This window comes from Hyposmocoma kahamanoa, unplaced genomic scaffold, assembly GCF_003589595.1.
Source record: "Hyposmocoma kahamanoa isolate Upper Pololo Valley unplaced genomic scaffold, ASM358959v1 63, whole genome shotgun sequence".
Classification (NCBI taxonomy): domain Eukaryota; kingdom Metazoa; phylum Arthropoda; class Insecta; order Lepidoptera; family Cosmopterigidae; genus Hyposmocoma; species Hyposmocoma kahamanoa.
Genome location: NW_020653851.1, coordinates 285,444 through 311,034, shown reverse-complemented (window position 1 = coordinate 311,034; position 25,591 = coordinate 285,444). Strand labels below are relative to the sequence as shown.

The following is a 25,591-nucleotide window of genomic DNA, read 5'->3' as shown; positions in this document are numbered from 1 at the left end:
CCGTACTCGATGCAGGGCCGGAATTGGAGTGGTTGAGTGGTCCCACAATATAATCTCTATAAACATAAACTCCTTTACTCACCGTACAAAAGGTCTAACATCTCCTTCATTGGCGGTTTGAAGATGCTGGTAATAAAGATGCCTATGCTGTTTGGCTATGATGACGGGCGGGTATCCCGCCTGCATGAGGAGCAGGTTCATGAGCAGCCGCGACGTGCGCCCGTTGCCGTCAATGAACGGGTGGATGTACACCAGTTTATAGTGCGCAAGTGCAGCATATCTGGAACATAATAGTTTGAATTAAGACTGGTTTAGACTTGCACTTGTAATGGTTAAGGAGAGATGTAGATAATACACCGTTATTTTAGGCATGCGTGCTAGCTAGCTAACTTAGCTAATGCACTAGCATTAGCTAATAGCTCACTAGAATTATCAATTTTTTTTTTCCACATAATTCACACTTCCAAGGGTCTGAACTGAGGGTCGTATTCCAGAACTCTACTCAATACTCAAGTCAGGACTTGCGTATTGCAGTGAGCACTGAAAATCATACTCAAGTATGCTCAAATCCTGACTTGAGCATTGAGTAGAGTTCTGGTATACGAGCATTACTGTCTTTGTCTCTCTTCAAATGTCTGTATTCACCGTTAGCGAGAGGAATGGCTAGCTCCTAAATATTCATAAACGTAAAAAGTTGCATAGGGACTCAGAAATTCGTTAAACGGTGCTGCCCCCGTAGCATAGCTACGCATGATAGTCGCGACACGCGCGATAAAATTGGAATAATGTCTCAGGGTGACAGGCGCAGTGGCAGTATCTCTCAGATTTTTGCGATTTAGTCCAGGTCAAATTCAAATAATCATTTATTCCATAGGTAAAAAAAATTGTACATTTGAAAACGTCATTTTTAAGCTACTGCTCGTACACTACACTGACCTCCCTGATAGAAACGAGCAAGTAACTCTAGGGATTGCTCTTTTCAAATAAACTTAAATGCTATACATTACATTTTGAATCATATTTGTGTGGTATTAGACTCGTGTTGTTTTGCCATACATCTTTATCTAACATATAGTCTAGAATTTTGTAATATGTAAACTTACAGTTAAAGTTAAGAAATGGTAATCTTAATATATGCTCTAAATATATTTAAAGCTCTGAGTGGCAATGCAACTGGTAAGAACAGGTGCTTTTGCTCAATTGAGAAGCAATCATACTCTTCGTGAAATTACAGTCATAAATAATATTACTAGTTGAAATATGGCCGACGTTTTTTGTTACATTCTGTTCATCACATACGGCGCCATTTTTTTAAAATAACTCTCGACTACCAGAATGAACTCTATTACTATACATATAGTTGGTAATTGGCTGGAGGAGTAACTATTTGACAATAGTAAATATTCATTCTTTTGTCGATTGTCGTCAATAGGCATGTTTTGCTTCATATTTGTTTAATTTAATTTTAAAATATTATCTTTTCAAACCTAAATGATATTTCAATCGCTCGTTAACAATTATTTACTTATGTATTTATAACACGTCGATTAGTATTATTGAAGCAAAAACATTCCACACATAATGTTTAATAAAAACAATAGCATAAATTATCAGTTTATTCAAACATATGCCTACACTTTTGCGCACCAAGGACCAGGTAGCACATCATATCTTATCATATCAACGTCAATCGTAATAATAAATGATCATGACAAATTAAACTATTTATGCGCTTCAGATGTATTTTATTATGCTTTATGAAAATCCAAAGACTAGGAGCCAGTTTCCTGGTTGCATTAGAACCCAGGCTAAATTCACACATGCACATTTAACGCTCTATGGTAACAATGGTTACTGGGCTTGAAGTCTAGATCTTGGGAGCCATCAGTAGTGAAAGAGCATAGATAGACATCTGACATTAAAGATTTTAACTTTTATCAGTTAAACCCTGACTATGGAGCAGGAAGCCGCTCTTAAATACCAGAGGTTGAACAAAATTACCAATAACTGAAGATAATTGTTCAGAAAATGTCATTTTTAAGGTATGTATTAATGGAACAATGATGATTGTTACAATTAGTTACTGCTCTGCTGGGTGTAGGATTCATCTAAGAAAAGAGTTTGGACCATAATTTCCCAAAGAGGTCCCTAACCAGTGGGCGCTGAAGAGTCCTAGATGGGGGAGTTTTGGGGAAGGGACCACGGAAGTAATTGTTGGGCATTGATGCTGCCCAGGGTGTGGCTATCGCATTTGAAAAAACCTGAATAATCTATATAAACTACACGACATGTATATTTTTCCTTGTGATTTTTTGTGTTAAGTTAATATAAAAAATACATGTTTTCAATTATTTTCAGTGGTGGTGGGCGTTGCAATTTTTTTATCTTGCCTAAGTGGGTTGTGAACCCAAAAGTTTGGGAACCTATGGTTTAGTCCAGGGGTTGGCAATCTTTTGAGTTGGAAGTGCCATCCATGACTTAGAATTTACAAAATTTCACAGTTTTTAAAGAGTACACTACAATTTTTCTTTCCTACTAATATTGTAGTACTTGCTTATATAAAAAGATTTTTGATTTAAAATAAAAAACTTGTAAATAAGAAATAATATCTATTTTTTCATAGATAGTATTTTTTTCACAACAAATTAAAGTATTTAACTAGGAAATTAAAATAATTAAATAATATAACTACAGAATTGAGTAGTAAATCAATGGCAGCATTGGTTTTGCACGCCTTTTGAAGGTTTGTAACTCAAACTAGTTGTTTTAAGTTTCAAACACGACTCTAGGTTTTTGTTAGCTGGCTTATTATATTGATTTTTTATGAATATATCATGCAAGAGAACACTTGCGTATGGAACTAAAGAGCCGCAACTTCACATTGAAAGAGTTACATGCGGCTTGTGCAGGTTGCCAACCCCTGGTTTAGACCATAATTCTTCACACTGCTTCAATTTTGTTTGGAGCAGTAACTACTAATTCAAAGTACGAGTAGGACCCTGCCCCCACCACAGGCAAAATATCCACATGCCCATAGAGTTGCTCCCACCAGCCCGTTACACCATGTCATACCATAATACTTATTAAAAACTGCCATATATTTTACAGCCAAATAACAGTAGGCTTGCAACAGTGTAGTAACACCCTTATTCAAGTTAAAAATGACTAAAAAGCTACAACAGACATGTACATTATAATGCACCTAATAATTGAACTTAAGTTTACTTCGAAAACAATAGTAGATTGTACTACAGTAAATAAACATTGCAATCGTACTTACCTCACTGGATGTAAGTCTAAAGCATCTTCAGAATTTAACCAATCTAGGAATTGTATCATTAACTTTTGTATGTCTGTAGGTCCAGGGGGAATGTGACCTCCAACGTAAACCTGAGTTCTTCGGAACTGACCTCCTTCTACTGGATCAACATGCCCTAGCACTCTTTTATGAATTTCTAAAATGTCCCCCATAGTAATGTCTCTCAAACGGTACAACAATGTTGAATTTATATACTTCATTGCTGCATCTAAGCCCAGAATCTCATTGTGTTCGTCAATACTTTTCCCAGATATAGCTATTCGAGTCTCTAAAATACTTCTTGTTTGGGATAATGTCATGGTATTGCCTTCTATAGCAACTGTGTGATAAATATGTTGGAAGTATGCCTCTTTCTTGGCTCTCCGTAATGCAGCATTGCTTTCAGGTATTGACAGCAATGCTTCCCGTTTTTCCTCAATTTTTCTTAACATTTCTCTGTCCAAATTTTCAACTATACTGGCTGTGCGTTGTCTGTTTGATAATGCTCCAGAATGATCAGGATAATTTGTTAATGCTAGGGTATATAGTTGATCTGCCTTTACAACGTCTTTTTTTGTATCTTCTAGAAACTCTCCATAGTGGTTTAACACGTCAGCGTGCTTCGGAGATAGTGCAAATGCATGTTGGAAAAGTTTTAATGCTTTATCTGCTTTGCCGTTATTTTTCATCTCTAACGCAGCGTTGAGAGACACCACGGCTTCGGCATCGTCAGCTCTGTCATGCTGTTTCGGTGTAGAAACTATGGGAACACCTTCATTCACTGGCTCTAAATGATAACCGTACAATCCCGCGGGGATAGGCGAAAAAGGCTTCGTATACCGTACCTCATATTTTAACAAACTGTGCAAAGATATCACGACAGCGAGCGTGCACACTATACTAGACAATATAATTACCGTTTTACACCGATCAAGTATCATTTTTGTGTTTAAATCCTGTTTAATACAACCATTTGAACACTTCATGTTTATACTTCTTCGACGCCTACCCATGAACAGCATGACTGCTAGGACTGATCAAACATGTAATTGTTGATAAAATCTCCGAGTTAATCACTGTGAATGATTTAGATTCCATCGCGTATTGCTAAATTATTGCTACATGCAAATAGCAAAAAACCACGTAAGGCCATCGCTGATCGGGTGACACAGTGACAGATGTCAGATGACAGCTGATGTACGTACCGTTCCTACAACGCAGTATTTTAAAGAAACTTTATTTTATGTTTCAATGTGGTATAACGTATAATGGAATGTATTTATGAATTTATTTATTTGAATGGACCCTTAGATTAGCTAATGGCATTATAAACGGCCCATTCACACCTCCATGGCAGTCCGCCGCGCAGGCAGGAAACTGCTCACACACTATCCTCCGTATGGCCCATGTATAGAGTCTCGCAGGACGCATTGCAGGGTTGCAGGATGGCTTGCACACAGCGACTATATTCATAATCCAGCATTACGCGACAGACGGCAAGGCGGACTGCAATGCGGGATAATGAAAACCCCGTTTAAGCCTTTCTGATGACTATATCCATTTACGATTTTTAAGTCTATCATTAGTAGGTATTAAATAAGACAATATTACATATACTACCTACGTTGCTCTGAAAGCACTATTGTGTCTTAGAAATCCAAAAAAACGACGGTACCTACCACAAATCGGAAAAAACGACGGTCACTCGTTTTTCCTCGCGCCGCCGCCGCCGACAAATGCAATCGGCGCGCTGTTCAGTTCGATCAGGCGCTCCGATCGTACGCACGCGCACGCTTCCGTATTGTGTATGTGAAAATGGCGACGCCAGAAAATGACTTTTAAGATATTTATTCTAACTTTTTTTTAAATGTAGGGGAGCGTGGGGGAATGGGAGCCTACTAAGGAAAATTGACAATAAAAGTCATAATTTAGGTAACTTTAAATTTTTATTAGTTATGAACGTACGCTTCACATATCTGGGTACTAGATAATCACAGAAAAAATATGAAACTAAAATAAAATATTTGGTTAAAAAAGAAAAAACTAAAACATGTCATTCGCTCTCATTACCCCACATTTCGTGAAATGGGAGCCGGTAGGAATCCCGTATGTCAAATGGGAGCCATTATATATAATCAGTCTGAAAAAAAATTAAAGTAATAAAATATATATATAAGTTAAAAAGTAATGAAAATAAACAAGAAAGTGTTAAAGAAATATCCAGTGAATATTGCAATGGGGTAAGGAGAGCCAAATAGCTCTCATTACCCGCGTAACATCGAATTGAAAAAGGAATAAAACAGTAAAAACATTTTTGTTTTTATTGTGATTTCAAGCATAACTTCTAAAATTTGATAGATATGGTGACATAGCTAGTGTAAATACAATGTAGTATCTATGCATTTTAATGCCTACCTGGGATGATGAAATTTAGCAAATTTTATAAGTGCGTAGCGAAAAACACACAACCCTCTCATACGACTAAACGCGGGGTTCTACGGGGGCGCCCACGGGACTCGAATCTTGTCGAACGTTAACGAAGATATAGGAGTGCCGTTTGCACAAATACGAGCATTGGGAAAGTCCAGTTTAACACCGCTCTCATTACCCGCGGGCTCCCAATACCCCACGTTCCTCTAAGTTCGCATTTGACCTCCATCTCACCTGATGGAAAGTGACGATGAGGTCGACGATGGATGAATGCCTATTCACTTTCGCCATGAAAACTCCCAAGTTATAACGTTCAGGGAACAAGTCTGCAGACAGGGAATTCCACTCCATGACCGTTCGCCACATAAATGTGGAACCGTAACGCTTCGTCCGAATCTTTGGAATATCCACAAAATAGAGGTGAAACCCAAGTCTACGCCTAGTCCCCCGGTGATGGAAAGGGGAAAACGGAATTAAATAGTGTAATTCCATCGCACACTCTCCGTGATATATCGTATAAAATTCCGATAAGCTGGCAACTTTACGGCGGTGTTGTGCAGCTTCGCCTCCACTAATTCCGAGTCACCCATAAGCTTCTTGGCATGGTTGTCAATTGAATCCAAGGTGGCCAGTTGGTATGTAGCAGAGCCATCCTAAAGGTGGCAGTACTACTCCATGCACGACCGGATTTGTGCTTGGTACAGCTGAAGCAACTGTCCCGGTGTGTGTCCCCCTGTCTACTGACCCGAGAGATACGGTTGTCAGGAGAGATTACGGGCTCGACGGCTAGACCGGGGTACAGCGGGCGTTCGGGCCAAGCCCTCCGCCAGAGATACGCCTTTACGTCTCTGGCGGACCCGGACTTGGGCATAGACTTGCGGACACTGCGTCTGGCATGTCAAGCTAGATATCCTCCGATCCCTCCAGCCGCTTAGATTATTGGGAACTGGAGAGACGTCGTTTTTCGGCGTCGGGAAGTGAGCGTGCCTTACAGCTCCGCCACCAATGAAGAGATTTGGTAGTGGACTCAGAGTCGACGGCTTAGCGGTGGCAACTGCAAGTTGTAGTCCTTCTCGTATAATAAGGGTAGGTATAGAGGGTCACTATAATCAAAACTAACGTAGAAAGATATGGTGCTCGTCCCGGTGTGAAGTAACGCCTCACCCTGGAAAGGATACCAAGCTTCCTTGCTGCATGTTTGGTCATGGATTCAACGTATCTGCCGAAGTACAAATTGGACGACAGGTCCATTCCAAGTACCTGGAGACAGTCGGCTATCAGTATGGATATATCACGAAAAGTCGGAGTCAGCTCAAAGGATCTCCGTTTTGTGGAGAATAGACACGCCTGCGTTTAGTAGCGTTAAGTACCCTTCTGAGACCTCTTGAATCGAACGTTCGCTCAAGAAATCCGAGATCCAATTGCAAAGTGGGAAGCCCATAAAAGGTTTGCGTGCCAGACCCTGTCAAAGGCTTTAGGAATATCCAAAGACACTGCAAGTGCTTCACCTTGCTTTTCTATAGCCTGGCTCCATATGTGACAGGAATACACAAGAAAATTCCCAGTTGATCGCCCTCCTCGGAATCCGTATTGGCGATCACTGAGGAGGTCGTTGTCTTCAAGGCACGACAAGAGACGGTTGTTGAGTACACGTTCCATAGTCTTGCAGAGTATGGAAGTAACTGAGATAGGTCTATAGTTGTCAGAGTCAGCTCTGCTTTCCTTTTTCGGCACTGGTTGCACGTTTGCAAGCTTCCCCGACCTGGGAATTACACCAGTCTCAAGTGAGAGGCAGTACAGGCGTAGGCGTGTAAGAACAGGAGACAACTCAGGCACACAGTTACGTAGGACTAGTGCTGGAATTCCATCTGGCCCGCTAGCTTTATTCACGTCTAGATTCCGCAGAGTTCTAGGTACCTCTTTTTGGCGTATGCGAATTGGCGCCATAGTGCAGCCAACCTGAGGTAAAATTAGATCCAGACGCGAACTCTTTGCAAAGAGTGAGGCAAAAAGATTTGCCTTGCTTTCTGCAATGTAGGCCAGCGTGCCGTCCGGCCTCAGCAGAGGTGACATAGATAGGCGACAAAAATTAGTTAGTGACTTTATATTTAAAGATGTTTAGTTTAAAAAATTTATTTGTCAATGTCTGGCGTCGCCATTTTCATTACGCATACACAATATGGAAGCGTGCCCGTGCGTACGATTGGAGCGCCTGATCGAACTGATAAAGATTTGATTATTATAGAAAATACGTTATTTTATTTTTTCCTTTGAAAAATTTGTATAACGGTTTTTGTAAAAACAAACACCGATGTACAAATTCGTTTTAGGTCGCGCTCGCGCCGCCGAAACGCCGCCGCCGCCGACACTTTTTTGTCGGCGCGCCGCCGCCGGTTGGTCTATTATCGGCGCTCATGTCTACGGTACGAGTAACTACGCAGGTCCGAGACAACACAGAAAGGTTAGTTTTTGTACATTGCCCGGTCGGGAATCGAAGGACCGGGACCTCAGAGGTGGCGATATCATAAAAACCGGTGTGCGAGCCACTCGACCACAGAGGTCGTCAAATTAAAATAGAAATTTACCTATTCGAAAAGTTTGTCCCTGATGTTAAATGTTTTTAGGTTGATTTAAGAGTAATAAGCCTTATAAAAAGAAAATAAATTTAGTTTTGCACATCTGATCGAATAATAATTGCGAATTAACATTATTTTTTGGGACAATATGTGGAACGGCACGTTCATTATAGGTACTTACGTTAAGACTGTTTAGAATCCAAAGTTCAAAACGATCTAAAATGCTGTTAAATGTATCGTGATATTATTTATTGTGTTCTTGATTCATCTGCAGTGCTAGCATGACAGGGCACAACATGTGCGAGAAGCGACATGGAGGCGCGAGATATTGATATATTCCTATGTTGCGAATTGTAGCATGACGTTAGCTTGTCAAGTCGCGTTTATATGCCATTGCAGTTCGTTTGTCGATCAACTTGATCGATTTGTCGTTTATGAAAGGTTCAGGCGTTTCTATGCTAGTTTATAAAATAAATAACGCAGTAAATAAATTAATAATAATTTTATTTTGTTATTATTCTAAAGTATTTTTCTAATATTGTATATTTCCTATATGATACAATATTTTCCTATTCCCTAAAGTTCAGATCATTCACGAAGTTAAAATTATAATATCAATACTTTATTTACTTATATTCTAATAGAGTTATACAAACATTTTTCGTCTAATGTTATATTGAAACGCATTCTCAGCCAAAAAGGCGTAAGCTGCTTGATCGCATCGTCAATGTAATTTTATTGAGCCTTGAAAACAGTAGCGCTAGCACGACAAAGTGCAACTTGTGCGACGGCGACATTAGGCGCTAGATCTCTTTGTGAGACAGTATGTCGCGCTTTATGTCGCGCTCGCGCTAGTCACGCAGTGTCATGCTAGGCCTGCTGGTCTTATACTTATCACCTTCATTTAAATACAGCGATTTCGGATCGCGAGGTAACGAACTAGACTATCGAGTTATGCCAATCGACGCCAAAAAACGTAGTCAAGCACTAGCAAGTTGCTTTATCATAAAGCAACAATGGAGCAGTCAGATTACGGGACAACTTCTGCAGAATTGTAACCTCGGCTACAGTCGCGGCCAATTGGCGCAAGCAAAAGCTGCTGGCCTCGTTACTAGCTTCCTGCATCCATCGCTTTACGAAAACCGGACGAGAGTTTAAACAACTTATCACTAACTTAGCACTATTTATGGCAGCACTTGCAGGAATTCAGAGAGCGGACAACTCGAGTTTATTTGTAATCAAGCAGCTTAAGGTGGGCCGACTGCGGCCGATGACTTCTACGCAATACGATCGACCTCGTGGCAAGACTACAAATTCCTTAATTAAATAATAATACATTGACTACTGCAGTAATAACAAAATTAAATAAGGAGTAAATAGTTGCACTAGAAATCAACATCTTAAAAATTAGATTAAATATATTAATTTAGACAAATTTTTCAAGGGAGCATGTTTTAGTTTGTCACGACCGTTTTAAAATATTTACGTCCTGTTTTAAATTAAATTTTAAAACTTAAAATTCATCAAAACCAAACTTGAATTTTAAAACAATATTAATTTTAAAATAAATAATTTAGCTAAACTAATAATAATTATAAAGCTAATAATAATTTAGCTAAACGTAAAACGAGCTCACCTGAAAAATTTTTCTAAATGACGCTTTCGCCTTTTCTATAAAACACCGACGAAATTTCATTATTAACCTAAATATTATTAATAATAATAAACAATGAAAACAGATTTCACAGCCTGAGGTGGAGCTAGGATACCTAGATTGCATTTATGAAATGCATCTTTATTGCTCAATAATTTTCAAAACATGTTTTTTGAGTGGGTTTTAGACAATGTTCTCGAAATCATTGTATTTTTCAGTAATTTCTGTCAACTTGAACACTTTTTAATCAATTGGTCAATTACTATGTTGACCTAAACTTAATATAAAGATTCATTTACTAGCCAATGCATAAATCATGGAACTATCATCACTACCATCCAGTTCCACCAACTGGTCTGATTATCTTATAAATTTCGTACAAACGGTTTCAAGTTTACGAAAATTAGTTTCTCTTTTGTCAAAGTACACCAAAAAGATATGTTTGCATCATATTGCGCAAGCTGAGCAAAATTAACGTAATCTTGAACGCGTCTGAAGCCGCCATATGCTACAACATGGCGGCGGTTTGAATCCTTAGAGGATGGAATTTGAATCTAGTTTTTCCCGCCACTAACATATTGAGTCCACGACGATCATAGTGGAGTACAAAGAGCAGCCGAGAGTTATCATAGTTCCCATTGCGATGAACGAATGGTAAGCTCGGAATTTTTTCAACACACGGAGGTAGCGGGGACAATGCGCAAGCTCGCCAAGCACTAGGCGACCGACCTGAAACAAAAATAATGAATAATTACAAACAAATACTTGTAAAACTTGCATTTACTCAATTTGTATTATAAAAATAAACCCATTGCGTTTAAAAACCAGTCAGTTGTAGAGAAACGTTTAGAAATTTACCCATTTTAAAAGTATCACTCAACTCAGAATACATAGTTCTGTGACTCACTCATTACGACGTAGCGTTTTTTTTTTAATAATATAACTGACTATAAATATGGGATAAAGTAGATTGTTGGTACGTAAAAGTACTAGATACAAATGTCCGATGACCTTGACATATTGACAATGTCACGGCATAAGTATGTGAGTCGTAACTCGTAACAGATGAAATAATTGAAGCAGATGCGTCAGTTAGAATCACAATACTTTATATCATTATAACAATGTTAATACAATAAATATGTTTTACTCATTCTCTCACTCACATCGATTTCAATATGCGATCTAAATTGAGTGCACCTGTCACAATAGCATCATTGATTATGCAATGAACATTCAGGCAAGTATTGTTTATATAAATTGCTTTGTTCAACAATTATGTGCACAATTATATGTATGTGGTGAGTTACACAATAAATTTAAAGAAATTGCACCATAATTCACGTCTAAATCTTTTAGGTCATTAGAACTGTATTGCATTTGTCGTTTGATATATATTTTGTATTTTGCACTCTTGGAGTGATAAGGCTACGTCCACAAATGACAAAATTTTCAGGAGAGGTGTTGAAAGGGTCTCTTAAAGGATAACTTTTTGTGCTAAAACAGGAGAGATACGTCGGGGATAGGCGTATCCATTATTAGAAAAATGCGCGTATCAGAACTAAACCAATTTTTACAGCAGAGGGATTTAACGTTATTACTTTGTTATTTCAATGGTTACACATTATTTTTTGCACTGTAAGCACTAATTTATGCTGTGTACGGATTGATAATAATACACTTCCATAAATCAGGCTAATTAATTGCCAAGACATTTACGCGGATGTAATGTGGTCGTTAAATTACAGAAATGGAAACTCATAATCCAATGGTAGTTACGTATAACTGCACTATCCCCGAAGATTTGTTTCTTCTAGTTATTTTATAAATGCAATTTTGACTTACGATTACGTGTGGCATTACTATAACAAGAGTTTGATTTACCTGATTCGACGTATCTAATACGTATTTTCTGAAAAAATCGATACCTCACACGTAAGTTGTTGTAAGTCAAAATACGATTAAATTTTTGTTGAATGTCTGAATTTTTCACCAGCGTGATATTCAATTATTTTTTGTGAAATGACTCCATTAGCTTATTGTAATAAAAAAAACTCTTCGATCCTCTCGATCTCAGACGCTATTTCAACAACTAATATGGTTTTCAACGTCTTTTTAATCGTAGCGCCATCTATGAGAAATCTATGAAAGTAATTCGTCATCCAGTTAGGTACCTTTACAGCTACCAGTCATGGCTAGAGATGGCGCTATTAACTGTAATAAAATTTTTATTGAATGTCAAAATGTTTCACTACCATACATTCAATTATTTTTTGTGAAATTATCCACTACTTTGATAAAATTATTAAGTACTATTTGTTGCTTTTTAACTTAAATATATTATACTTCCCATATTTAAAAGTAATGAAATCTCTCAGTGTGTTTACTTTCAAATTGGAATCTATAATGTGCTAACGGGAATAAACGCGTTTACATACGAATACTTATTTGTCACACCTACCTAGTTTCCCGACGTTTCGGCCAGGTTGCACTGGCCGTGGTCACGGCTGCGTTAGCAGGTGTGAAAAATACCTATTCGTATGTAAACGCGTTTATTCCTGTTTCCAAATGTTAGTACAATGCAACGCGAAAGTTTTAAAGTATCTATAATGTACTTATAAAAGGATATAATTATTCAAGTTAAAAAGCAAAAATTGGTATTTTGACTTACAACAACTAACGTGGGAGGTATCAAATATTATTTCTTGTTTCATTCAGAATTGAAATCAATAGTCAACATTGATGTTCTGTCCACGAGTTTTCATTCGTGAACCGACTAACAATGGAATATTAATTAGGTTTTATTACATGTTTGCGGTTTTCCAGAATCTGCAATGCCATAATTTTCGATATTTCTAAAACATTTATGAAACAATACAGTGGTAACAGGTTCATATAAATGCAATTACCATTGTTTTATATAGGAAATTGCGTGGTAATCACCAATATTTTTATGTGTTTGCTTGCATAGATAATGCATTTAAAATGCAAGTTTGTTGTAATTTTATTTCATTATGTAGCAATGAAACTTTATTATCCAGTTTAATGGGAAGTATTAAACGCAAAATGCTTCTTACGTAAACGTTATTAAGGTATGGGCTAAATACGTATTTAGTCCACGCCTACAACTTTTACCACAGCAAATATAAAATATAAGTGCACATTTCTCCTCCATCTCATCGGAAAGTGACGATGAGGTCGACGATGGAGCATGTACACCTAAATAATGCCTATTCAATCTCGCCTTGAAAAGGTCCAAGTTATAACGTCTCGGAATAAGTCTGCAGGCAGGGAACTCCACTCCATAGCCGTTCGCCATATAAACGTGGAATATACACAACTTATATTTCTTAATTTAGAACACCTAAGAAACTGACGTTTCCGTTTTACAATTGGTGCGGATATAAAAAATCAAGAATGTTATCCAATTTTATGTAATTTCGTAAGAAGACTCTACCGAAGACATTTAATTTTTGTAATGGAATCCAGGAAAGAAATTACTCTCAGGCTGTATGACGCATTAGTGCCTTTGCTTTATCCAATGGAAAAAACAGCACTAAAAAAAATAAAAATGAATTGCCACACCAGATTTGACCCCATTAAAGGAAAGCAAGAAAAATAAACTAATAAAAAAAGTTTCTTTTTCTTTTCACTTATCGAACCGAACTTATCGAACTCACCTAGCACAAAAACTTGAATTGCGCTTAATTGTGAACTGTACAAGAGTTGTTGTATTTTACAATACGAAAATGGTGTAGATGTAATGAGATAAAGGTAAAAAATACTCACTTCTTGTCCGCCACCCGCACTCTCCTCCATTTGCGTCTTAATGTGTTTGGCGACTAGCATGGGGTGCACCAGCCCTAGGCGCACGTACGCTTCGATGCTGAACACTGCCAGCAATAGTAATAGCTGGAAACAATAGAAATTACACTGTTAGATAAATTATTCATAACATACGATTGAAAGATCTGGTGGGTGTCGTATTATAAAGTAACTTTGGGATAGAACATGCTATAGCCAGTTTCTTGCTGTTTTGCCATAGACCAACGTCTGTTTAGAACTACTGTCTACTTCGTTATTCAAACGTAGTTTTTAGTAAGTCTAGCACGATAGGGCGCGACATAAAGCGCGAGATACTGCTGTTCTGTCGCTCCCGCGCTGGTCGCGCCATATCGTGCTACTTCTACAGTTGTGTCGTAGCTCATGTTATGCAGAAAATAAAATTAAAACGATATAGTGCAGTATTTATATAGTTTGCTGGTAAATGCGTGTTTATCTTATTGTTGAAGAATATAATAGACGAGAGTTTTGTAAGATTGTAACTAAAAATATGAAAACTATGTTTCAGTTTTTAGGCTTTTACTTTTAATTACTCTTAGATTTTAGAGGGGTGTATACTAAGTGGTCTATGTGTATTAATTCAGGTTTAGGTATTGACTTACAAATAAATGGACGGTTCTAATACAAAAACCACGAAAAAAATATCCCAAGTCAACCTATTTAAACGTAGTGACATGTAAAGGAATATGAAAAAGCTAAAACGTTGAATTTAAATTGTAATGTCATCGCAGTACTGTCTAATTTTGCTTGCTTCGCTGTCAGTCGAACAAACGAAGACTAAAGCGTGAATGACGCTCTGTATACGATTTTAACGCCCTATAAGTTCGGACACTTTTTAGCGCGGACCCGACGTCCATATAATTGTAAGTCAATGGGTTTAGGCAATCCCACTCTTACGCTACCATTTTTCAGTATTTAAAACTACAAAACGTTGATTTAACAAAAATTTGTTACAAAATCTTTTGCAAAAACAAATTTCAACTTAACGGTTTTTGATATGTACGAGGGGTTAAGTCAGATTGCTGCTTTTTTATACATGACAGGCAGACGACACCATTCCATCGGATGTTAAATGGAAAGTGGAATCTGTGGCATCCAAACGTGAATGTACCTAGTGCAGTGTTGATACAATCACTGCCCCAGGCACCTCCACCCTGCGTGCCTACAGGATGCTTCTTCACGCCTCGTTTGAAGGACCCCGTATCGTACGGACGGAATACGTGCGCTTTTAAATTTTTTACTTATTACTAAGATTCGGTGTTTGATTCGATGTGTCAATAAAATTATCGGTTTTTAAAAACTATCTTCTTGATGAACTAGAGGCTTTTGAGATAGGCCAATATCTAGAAAGCGATCTAGATTAAATAATAATAGTGTGACAATACGACACAAGAAATAAATGTTAAGGTTTTAATGCACTTCATACGTTGGCCTTATGTGAAACCTTGCTTCAAGAAGGTTTGATAAGATTAGTGAAATTGCGAAACCTTTTACTTATTTTAGCTGAGTGAAGGTTCGACATTTGAGCTTTGATTTGTTGTATTAAAAAATATGATTTTACACTAGAAGCACAGTTTACAGCTAGAAGTTAATGATTGGATGTAATCAGCTATTGTTATAATTAGAAGTATAAAGTTAGTAGCACTAGAGCACCTTGTGAAAGAGTTCGACCAGAGAAGTACTGCCACCTTACCTATTTCTGCCGCCAAGCAGTAATGTTAGGATTACAGCGTTCCGGTTTTGAAGGGTAAGGGTGCTGGTGAAATTACAGACACATGGGACTTCACAACTTATGTCTCAGGGTGACGGGCGCAGTGGAAGCGCCTCTTTACACCAGGCGCACGACCTGTTCGTGACGTCACTTGGTATTATTTATATAAAAAAAAGACTGGACGAGCAAGTTATGGTCCTGGTAGTAAACGACATGCGTCCATAGCAGTTGCAGTGGCACTCAGAGATTTAAATCGCAGCAAAAATCTGAGGGACACTGTTACCGCGTCCGTCACCATGAGACATTAGTTGACAAGTTTCATACGTACGTAATTTCATATTACTGTTTAGCGGCGGAAATAGGAAAGGTGACATTAGTTCCCTGAAGGAACTCTTCCGCAAGGAGCTACTACTAACTCTTTGGGAGTGATTTTTTTATAATAATAACTTCAGAATTGTCGATTAGTAATCTTAGCTCGTGGATATCTTGCTCGTAGGCGTAAATTTGATATAATTTTCTACCTTTCATTGGATGAAATTATGTAGAAAATGTATATAATTTTCGTTATACCTGTAGATCGTACTGTTAATACAATAGTGTATTAACTAAAAAAGTGTATTTTCTTAGAATCGACAAAAAGCAAATTACTCGCTTCCCGTGAAAGATAATTAAAATGTATAGGTTATAGTTTATTACAGACAATTTCGTAACTTATCGAGTTCTTAGGTTTTCGCGATTGTTACACATAGGAAATGAAACTATTTTTCCGGATTTAAATCGCGTATCCCATGGTCACGGTTGACCGTCAACCGTGACCATGGGACGTGTAAAGGGCCCGAAACGTCGGTTTGTTTGAAAAAACAAATATACGCGGTTTAAATCCGGAAAAATAATTTTGTAACTTGCCAAATATATTTAAAAATAAAAGAGAAAAAACAATTTCCTATTTTTGAATAAGAACTTTTGGCCAGAACTAGCTCACATAAAGCGTGTCGCATTTTGAGATAAGTAGATATCTTTTAGTTGTTTTTTTTTACAATATTTTAACTACGGTTTTATTGAGGTGTAGAAAATCAAATTTTACGTTCAATAATGGTATAGTTAATCTTGAATTTCACATTTTGAGTTATAACACTATTGTAATAGCAGTGCGATATAATAATTTAGGTTAGATACACAACTACACGCCCTTTTCCCATGCGGGTAGGTGAAGACCGCAGCCTCCCACTTTTATACAGTAAACTTAAACCTCGGTTAAGAGCACCTGGCCTCTCTATTCCTAAATTTGGTTGTGATATTTATAATACGATATGAAGTTATAATAAATATTATTATCGAAAACTTCACAATTGATTATTGCACATTACACACGTTCTCGAAGGGATTTCGAAATGTAGTACATTCTATGTATGAACGTTGATCACATGTAGTAAAGTGTGACACGCGTATGACTTTTGCATAACATATTTGAGATAAGAATAAAATACAGAGCAGTATTGCACGAAATGCCGCGTCAGAGTACTACAATGTTTAACAAACATTTGTACTATGTTGTAGCGAAATTTAATGGTACAAAATGTAATTCAATTCCCCGACACATTTTATGGTTTCGATCCATGAACAAAGGCTGGTTTTAGAGCAGTGCAGATTTGTTTGCGGACCGTCCGCGCGGAGCACCAGAGAGGCCACACGTTTGGCCTTAGAACGTCGTTTTAAATTAATTAATTAAACAATTTTTTTTACATCTTAATTACATTATCTTTTTTAAAGATAATTAAACTTAAAATTTATATTTAGTTAGTTTAATTGTAATCATGGTTTATTTACAATAGTACCCGCTTAACGACAGAAAAAGTGCAAAGTTTGCGTTTGTTTTAAGAATAATATTGTAAAGATTTTTTAAAATATTATAACTTAATTAAAATAATTATCCCTGAAGTTTATTATTAATAAAAATTATAGTGGATAGTTTAAAAACCACTGCAATCGACGACACGCAGAATAAAAAATACTACATAATATGTTTTGAAGATGTCAAGATTAAACATGGAATAATAATAACGCACACACTTAACATAACCCCGCTCTAGGGAAACCCTGTATCGCGAGTGCCATGGACACACACATAGACAACCACAAATTACACCCAAACTCAGGAGAGAAATAAATGTAGGCCATACAAATATTTCTCCCGGCCCGGTAACCGTTCGGCTACCGAGGCAGTATGGAATGGCAGAGTGGAATGATCGTATAGTTTAATATATTACCTGGACATATGAACTATGTTTGAACTGGGTTAAACATAGCGTGCGGAAGTATGCTAACAACGCAAGCAGGCTGACGCAGGCGTTGAACGCGTAGTAGACAGGGAACAAAACTGTTTGTACGCGTCCGAACTCGTGCCGAGGCAGGTTGAAGTAAAGCACTATACCTGTGGGACAAGAAGTATTACGTTTATTAAAATAACAAAATTGGTTTCATATCTAAGAAATTATTCACACCCTATACAGAGTTATTTGTAAAGACTAACAACGTCGCAGAACTATACTAGTAACATCATAAATTTCGCTTTAATACACAAATAAAAATATTTAAATAGAACATTCTAAACGATGGTAACTCTGTACAAAACGCTGCAGCACTGGTGGGGGTATAATTATTATTTTTATTAAACGGCCCTTTTAGGTATTAATTTTGTTTAAGAGTCTTATTCCAAAACTCTACTCAATGCTCAAGTCAGGATTTGAGCAGACTTGAGTATGATTTGAAGCACTGGAAATACGACCCTAATAGCAAGGACTTGAGTATGATTTTCAGTGCTCACTGCAATAATCATGTCCTGACTTGAGTATTGAGTAGAGTTCTGGAGTACGACCCTAAGACTTAGTCTGTATTGTATGGATAAACAAGTCAGTTTTAGTTCTACTGGTATGCGATACTGTAATGATGGTGACTTGTAAAGGGCCCGAAACGTTCAACAAATATACGCGATTTAAATCCGGAAAAATAGTTTCATTTCCTACCACACCTAATACCTAACAAAATACAAAGTATAATAATATAACTTGTTACATAATGTAAGTTAAAACTATAATAAGTTCCTACAAAAACGTCAGATACTCAGTGAAAAGAGAGATGGTACGGTAACGTCACTCATGAACTTATAGATCACGTTTTTACAAGTGGATACTCAAATCGACGACGTAAGAGTGTAACATTCGCAATGTTTGTGTACGTCAATGACATACCACGGCGTTACAGTAAGGTCATATCAATCGTCCAACCAGGGTCCCATCCGTCATAATCAATTTGCGAAAGATACAGCGTGCGTACTTAGGAAGATAGCTTCGATATCATACTTGTTAAAATGTCAATCAATATCATTGATAAGAATATTGTGCAAAATAAGAATTATATATGAGAACACAGATAAAGATCTACTGAAGAAGTTTTGTAAGTACGTGCAGAATAGTTTGAACAAATTTTGGTAAGCATAATTTACACATCTATCAGGGCTATCTCTGGTGCCAAAATATACTCAGTGTACTCCGTCTTTTTGTTTTCACTGATATTTTTGATGGTCCGTTAAATATCCAATCCGTAGTTTTACACGTATTGGTGTAGCAATCACAGTTTGACCTCTCGTATTTTTTCTTATACATCCAAACGATCAGTCGCTTGTAAAGTTCATCGACTAAACTTACTCAGGTCGCACACTCATGCAAAAATGTACACACATCACACGCACTCACACATACATCTCACGCACTTAAACATCACACCCACTCTCACATATGTTTTTATTTTTTCTTTCCTTCTTTCTTTTTTATTTTACAATTTGTTTCCATAGACTTATTGACTTAATTCGGGAGGTGGAGGCCTGGTGACCTAAAACACAGGGTATCCTAGTTTAGGCTCCAGCCTCTACAAATTTTCTTATATAAACTACTATTATTTCATTTAAATTGTTACAAATTTGAAGAGGAAATGAAGAATTTACTTACTTACTATTTACTTAGACAACTTCTAAAGAGACGATCTTCTAATTCTTATTGTATCGATGGTATACACTATAACGCTTGCCAGTAAATTAATTTGCCAATCGGCGTAAGGTACCTACTCGCCAATTGTAGCCCAGGGTTCGCACCGTCTGACGGTACAGGAAAATAATGGTAGGAAAAGAAATATGGTGAGAAAGTAGTACTGGTTTAAGTCGAGAACTTGTTCCTTGTTTTGATAATTACGTTTTTTTTGGTGTTGCAAAATTTTATTGCATTATAAAGGTCACAATCAAAGGAGAAATCTTCAATGAACCATTGAGTAATTTAAAACGTGCATGAACATTTTAATCTAAAGTCAATGTGATATTTGTCACTTCACTCGTCATTGGAACACAGTCCAACGACAGCAAAGTATTTGTTTGCGCGACGATCAAAGGTGTGATATGATAACATAAACTTTTAAGTGGATAGGGCAAAGTTCCAAACGGAATGGAAAAAATGCACGTGATCCTATATCTACGCATGTGATAGAGTTCGTTCAACGGGAAGAACAAGCTACACGCCTGTCCTTAACAGTTGCATTGCCACTCAGAGCTTTAAATCGCAAAAATCTGAAGAGTAGTGACACTGCGCCCATCACCCTGAGACATAAGTTGACAAGTCCCATATGCCTGTTTGCCTTATGCCTGTGATTAAGCTCCGCTGCATACGCAGTCCGCAGAATACGTGAGCTTACCGATGTTAGTACTGCTAGACTAGTTTACTTTAGTTACTTCCATAGTATAATGTCCTACGGGATTCTCATGTGGGGTAAAGCGGCAGATATTCAAACCATATTTCAAAAACGAGCGATTCGTTCTGTGTACCGTCTAGGTTCTCGGGTTTCTCTCAGAGAAAAGTTTAAGGAGACTGGTATCATGACTGTGGCATCACAGTACATTTACTCAAATATTTTATATGCCCGTAAAAATATACATAATTTCAATAAGAAAGAAGATATCCATAACATTAACCTTAGAGCTAAGTCCAAACTCATGGTACCACGATTTCGTTTAACCAAGGTAAACAACTCTTTTATGGGGAATTGTATACGTTCTTACAATAAGATTCCGGAGCATATATTAAGTTTATCATTTCGTAAGTTTAAAAACTACATTAAAAATATTTTGATCGAAAAATCATATTACAAAATTGAAGACCACGTGTTAGATAAAGATGTATGGAAAGACGACACGGCTCCAGAATCCACACAAATTTGATTCAAAGTGTATTCCATAGCATTTAAGTTTATTTGAAAAGAGCAATCCCTAGAGTTTCTAGCTTGTTCTTCTCAGGGAGGTCAGCGTAGTGAACGAGCAGTAGCTTAAATGTGACGTTTTCAAGTGTAAATTTATTTTACCTATGGAATAAATAATCTTTGACTTTGACTTTGACTTAACTGTAATTTCACCACACTGGCGAGCCGTGAAAATTGTCGTTAGTGAAGCCGGAGCAAAAAAAAAAAAACCTAGGTCTTAACAAAAATTGGCGCCTGGGTGACATTTAAATGAATAATTAGAACACAAGGTACTAATACACTTCATTTCACTGGTTAAGTTATTCTATACATAAAATTGAGAACAATATGTAGTGAATTACTACTAAAATGTGGAAAATGTTTCACCAGCAACTTTACCCTTCAAAACCGGAACGCAGTAATGCGCACATTACCGCTTGGCGGCAGAAATAGGTAAGTTGGCAGTATTTCTCTGGACGAACCCTTTCACAAGGAGTTCTACTGCTGCGTTAAAACAGTCTTGGCTTTATCAATGACTAACATAATTACGCATAAATGCGCTATTTACTGTAAACAACTGCATATTGAATTCAAATCTGTGTGACGAGTCCGTCTGAAATATTGACGTCTCGTCTTCTTTGGTCAGAGATTTTGTTATGACTCCCTCATCTTTTTTTATCCCAAGCAATTCGGTCTGGTTTGAATCTGGTCTGTCAACCTAGTCGGTTGGTTTTTGTGGCAGTCGATCCGCTGGTTATCTATGGAGTCGGATGCTTGTCATCTATGTGACAAAAGGTATAATACCAAGAGACGGGACGAACAAGTCGTGCGCCTGGTGGTAAGCGACACGCCTGTCCATAACAATTGCAGTGACACTTTAAATCACAAAGATGTGAGGGGCACTGCCACTTCGCCCGGTCACCCTGTTATATGTTCACAAGTTCCATATGCCTGTAATTTCGCCAGCACCCTTACACTTCAAAACCGGAACACAGTAATGCTGACATTACTGCTTGGCGGCAGAAATGAAACTCCACTATTATGTAGTTTCATTTCCTATGAATATAAATAACCTAACGCTAATTTTAAAAGTGACCAATATTACTTATTGTTTTATAAGTGGTAGTGGTATATTTGATAGCTACAAAAGCTTTGAAACATTATATTCCAATAAATCTATCCCATAAAAGAAATTCTCATGATCTTTTAATTTGCTATCACGCCAAGACGTACTTGTACGTTGTAGTGAATGCGAAAACAATTCACAGAATCACGTCACCCGAGGCGTTCGTCTTTAAACAACCTTCGCCCTAAATCAGTTAAAAAATCCCGAACATAATTTGTTCGTTCAAATAAGTTACATCGACTGCAAAATTAAATTGTCATGGCTTGCATTACAAATTAACTGCACGGTATAAAAAATTTGAAAGGTCGTTAACTCTACCGAGATGTGGTTTAAGGGGTGGTACTTTCGTAGTAATTAATTATGATACAGTAAATCAATTATGTTGAAGTTCCAGTGATGTTTTCGCTTGGGAAGGCTTAATTAATTGCTGTTTTATGTTATAATGCCTGATTTAGTGCAAAAAACAGATATATGTTATAGTAATATACCAAAAACTGGACATGTTTTTCACAATATTTTATTTTTGATTGAATTATCGCAAATTCGTAAGACCTGCTGGTGCGATCATGTATCACATTGAGGCAACAGTCGCTGGTTAGAATCCAGTCGGGCCAAAGGAATCTTACTTTGTATTTGTTCGGTCTTTGTATTAAAAGATTTAAACATTATAAGCATTTTATTAATCAGGTTTTTAATAATTAATTTAGGAGAAGTCTTACAATTGATTTTTCACGAATAGGTTTAATGGAAGTGGATATTGGCATATATTTAAAGATCTCTCTTCAAATTTAGCAACATTAATTAATGATCAACTTACCAGAAACTAGAGTCATCCAAATTTGAGCACCAAGATGAGTTGCTACAGCTCCTACATAGAGGGCTTTCCAGCCTCGAAGGTTTCCAGTGGAGCCAGGACGGTTCAACCACGCCAGCAGCACAATGACGGCCAGCGCCAAATGGAAAGGTTGCGATGTGCGCGTTAATACTCTGTGGGCGAAGAAAAATATTGGTTGTAATAAATAACATGACTATTGTTTTAAAATATAAGTATTACTGCGTTCCGGTTTTGAAAGGTCAACGAGTCAACTTATGTCTCAGAGTGCAGAGGCAGTGCTCCTCGGATCTTTGGGGAGCTTTGAATGCAACTGACATAGACAGGCAGGTCGCTTACCATCAGCCACACGTCTTGTTCATCCCGTTACTTGGTATTGTAAAAAAAATACATTTTGAACCTTATTTATACAATTCCAAACATAAGTTTACATATTGTGCTTCCATATTTATTTCGGCATTGTGTTTCAAAGTATACGATACGTAAATTCGTGGTGACAAGGTTGATAATGTGCGAATTGAAAGATTGAATAAATAAGAATAATAAAGTCAAGCAAACAAAAATTGTAAACAATGTTATACGTAGGATAGTGTTAATTTGTATAACAAATTTGTGTCGTATTTGATTACGTCAATTTGTAAAGCAAAAATATATGTGGCTATTCTTATACTGCGAAGTGGCAAAAAACAATATGACAATCAAACATTTTTATAACATCGCAATAAATAGATCATATCATTTAATCCTACATTTGTTTACTTCTAACGTCGATGGATATTAGATAACTTTATTAAATGATAAAAAACTGTTTTTAACAATATCAACGTAAAAATATTTTACGAAGAAATAAAAACAATTGATTATGTAACATGCAGTGACACACATTTTTTTTGGTAGAACTTGGCCTAAGCAAAAATTTACAGCTGCGTTGAATAAAAATGTAAATTGGTGGTATTGGAAACTGGAACTTGGCGAACAGTTGACGATAAAATAATTTGCACGCGTAAGGGCTTATTGTAATTTAATAAATTGATATTATGTGACGTTTTAAATCACACCCACTACTCTATCACGCGGTTCCGCCGCAGTGTCACGCTGTTGTTTATTTTTATCATGATAGACTGATTTACAAATTAGAGATCAATTGTCAGGAAAATTTTGTGTTTTAATGTCTTTAGTAGCAGAATTCTTTGAGAAAGAGGTCGTTCACGGAAGTACTGTCACTTTTCCTATTTGTGCCGCCAAGCAGTACTGTGAACATTACTGCGTTTCGGTTTTGAAGGGTAAGAGGTTGCTAGTGAAACTTCGGGCACATGGCACTTTTCAACTTATGTCTCAGGGTGACAGGCGTAGTGGCAGTGCGCCTCAGATCTTTGCGAAGTAAAGCTCTAAGCGACACTACAACTGTAATGAACAGGCGTGACGCTAAACCACCGAGTGCAGGAGTTCTTCGTCCCGTCTCTTGGTATCATAAAAGAAATGTATGAAAGATGAGGTAACTTAGCATCATCGTCATTTACATCCATGATCTTCGACCACAAGGGAGCATTTGCAAGTTCTCAAAGAACATGTACATTAGAGCTTATCAGTGAGTTACGCTGGGTTTATATCTTCAGATTTTTTTTTTAACGAAAAAGTTTTATTTTTTTCAAATTTTCCAGCGCTTATCTTGAGGGGATAACCCCAGGTTAGGTTTAAAAGAAAAAACATTTTCCTCTCAAAATTACTTTCAAGGTTATGAAAATTCGAGCAAATTCGTTATTTCTGTAAAATTTTTTTTTTTAATAACACACACACTCAACATAGCCCCGCACTAGGGAAACCCTGTGTCGCGGGTGCCATGGACACACATATAGACAACCACAAATTACACCCAAACTCACGAGAGAAACAAATGTAGGTCATACAAATATTTCTCCCGGCCCGGGAATCGAACCTGGGACCTCCTGGAACCTGTGTGGCAGTCCGGCATGGTAACCGTTTGGCCACAGAGGCAGTTAAATGTCATTTCGGAATTCTGATAGGTAACCCTTCAGGGGCTCTCCTTGGAGAACATACAGAAGTAAAAAATGTACACGTTGATATAGAACGGTGATTATGTAGTATTGAGAGCATTGACACGACTAAAGATAGAGCTAATTCCAGGTGGTGCAATTGTGGCATTGGCGAGTCGCCATCAAACCAAATATATCTTTTGACGAATGGTATTTTCTTTTATTTTCAATTGCATTTTCATGATTCATTGCTTTATTGGTCTTGGAGAGCGGGAGTTATTTTGGTAAGAAAATGATTGGTTTTTTGTGGAGATTATATACAAATACAAATATCTTTTATTGCCATAATGAGACTTTTTGACATAAATAACATGTTAAGCCGAAACATAAACAATCAATAAACGGTACTAGAGGGCAAAAGGAGGTGTCTCAGTTTGTGTGGCCTGGAATCGGTGTTATCGCAAACAACGCCGTTTATTTCAGCCTCTTCCTTGTCCTTAAGATCTCAGGCGGGCTTAAAAGCAACGAGGGCCTAAAAACAATTATAAAATTTTGAAAACCATTATTCTATATAGAAGATAAACTAATTTTAACGTAAAAATAATAAAAAATAAGTAAAAAAAAATATCACTGTCATATGGAAGGGAAAACGCTAAACGTTATGCAAAACCATTTCTGGGGTTTTTCATTTGCAGTCTTTACACGATGCCAAAAGCTGAAAAGTAAAAGCGTGAACTCAGGTTGCATAAAAGTGACGAAGTAAAAACAATTTTGAAATTCAAGTTGCAAATAAATAAACTCGCAAAACTAAAAGGTTCTAAAAGGTTCGGTGGCTCCTTTCTCTGCCGCA

General features: G+C 37.2%; 2 protein-coding genes across 4 annotated transcripts in view; both read right to left on the bottom strand.

Moving 5' to 3' along the window:
- Positions 1-4,452, bottom strand: part of LOC113230082 (adenosine monophosphate-protein transferase Fic) — an 8,401-nt gene extending 3,949 nt beyond the window's left edge. The window contains exons 1-2 of one of the 3 annotated variants that reach the window (XM_026463833.1): positions 3,281-4,452; positions 83-280 (exon numbers count right to left, since the gene is read on the bottom strand). In XM_026463833.1, the coding sequence (XP_026319618.1) occupies positions 83-280; positions 3,281-4,320 (1,238 nt within the window). In that variant the 5' untranslated portion in view covers positions 4,321-4,452. Of the gene's footprint in view, positions 1-51; positions 281-3,280 lie in introns of all 3 variants that reach the window. The other 2 variants (XM_026463835.1, XM_026463834.1) reach the window with 2 other exon arrangements.
- A 5,685-nt stretch (positions 4,453-10,137) lies between these two features.
- The window catches only part of LOC113230174 (transmembrane protein 205), a 27,037-nt gene continuing 11,583 nt past the window's right edge, over positions 10,138-25,591 (bottom strand). Inside the window, exons 2-5 of the mRNA XM_026463980.1 lie at positions 22,733-22,902; positions 17,780-17,943; positions 13,748-13,870; positions 10,138-10,687 (exon numbers count right to left, since the gene is read on the bottom strand). Of these exons, the coding sequence (XP_026319765.1) occupies positions 10,529-10,687; positions 13,748-13,870; positions 17,780-17,943; positions 22,733-22,902 (616 nt within the window). The 3' untranslated portion in view covers positions 10,138-10,528. The remainder of the gene's footprint in view (positions 10,688-13,747; positions 13,871-17,779; positions 17,944-22,732; positions 22,903-25,591) is intronic.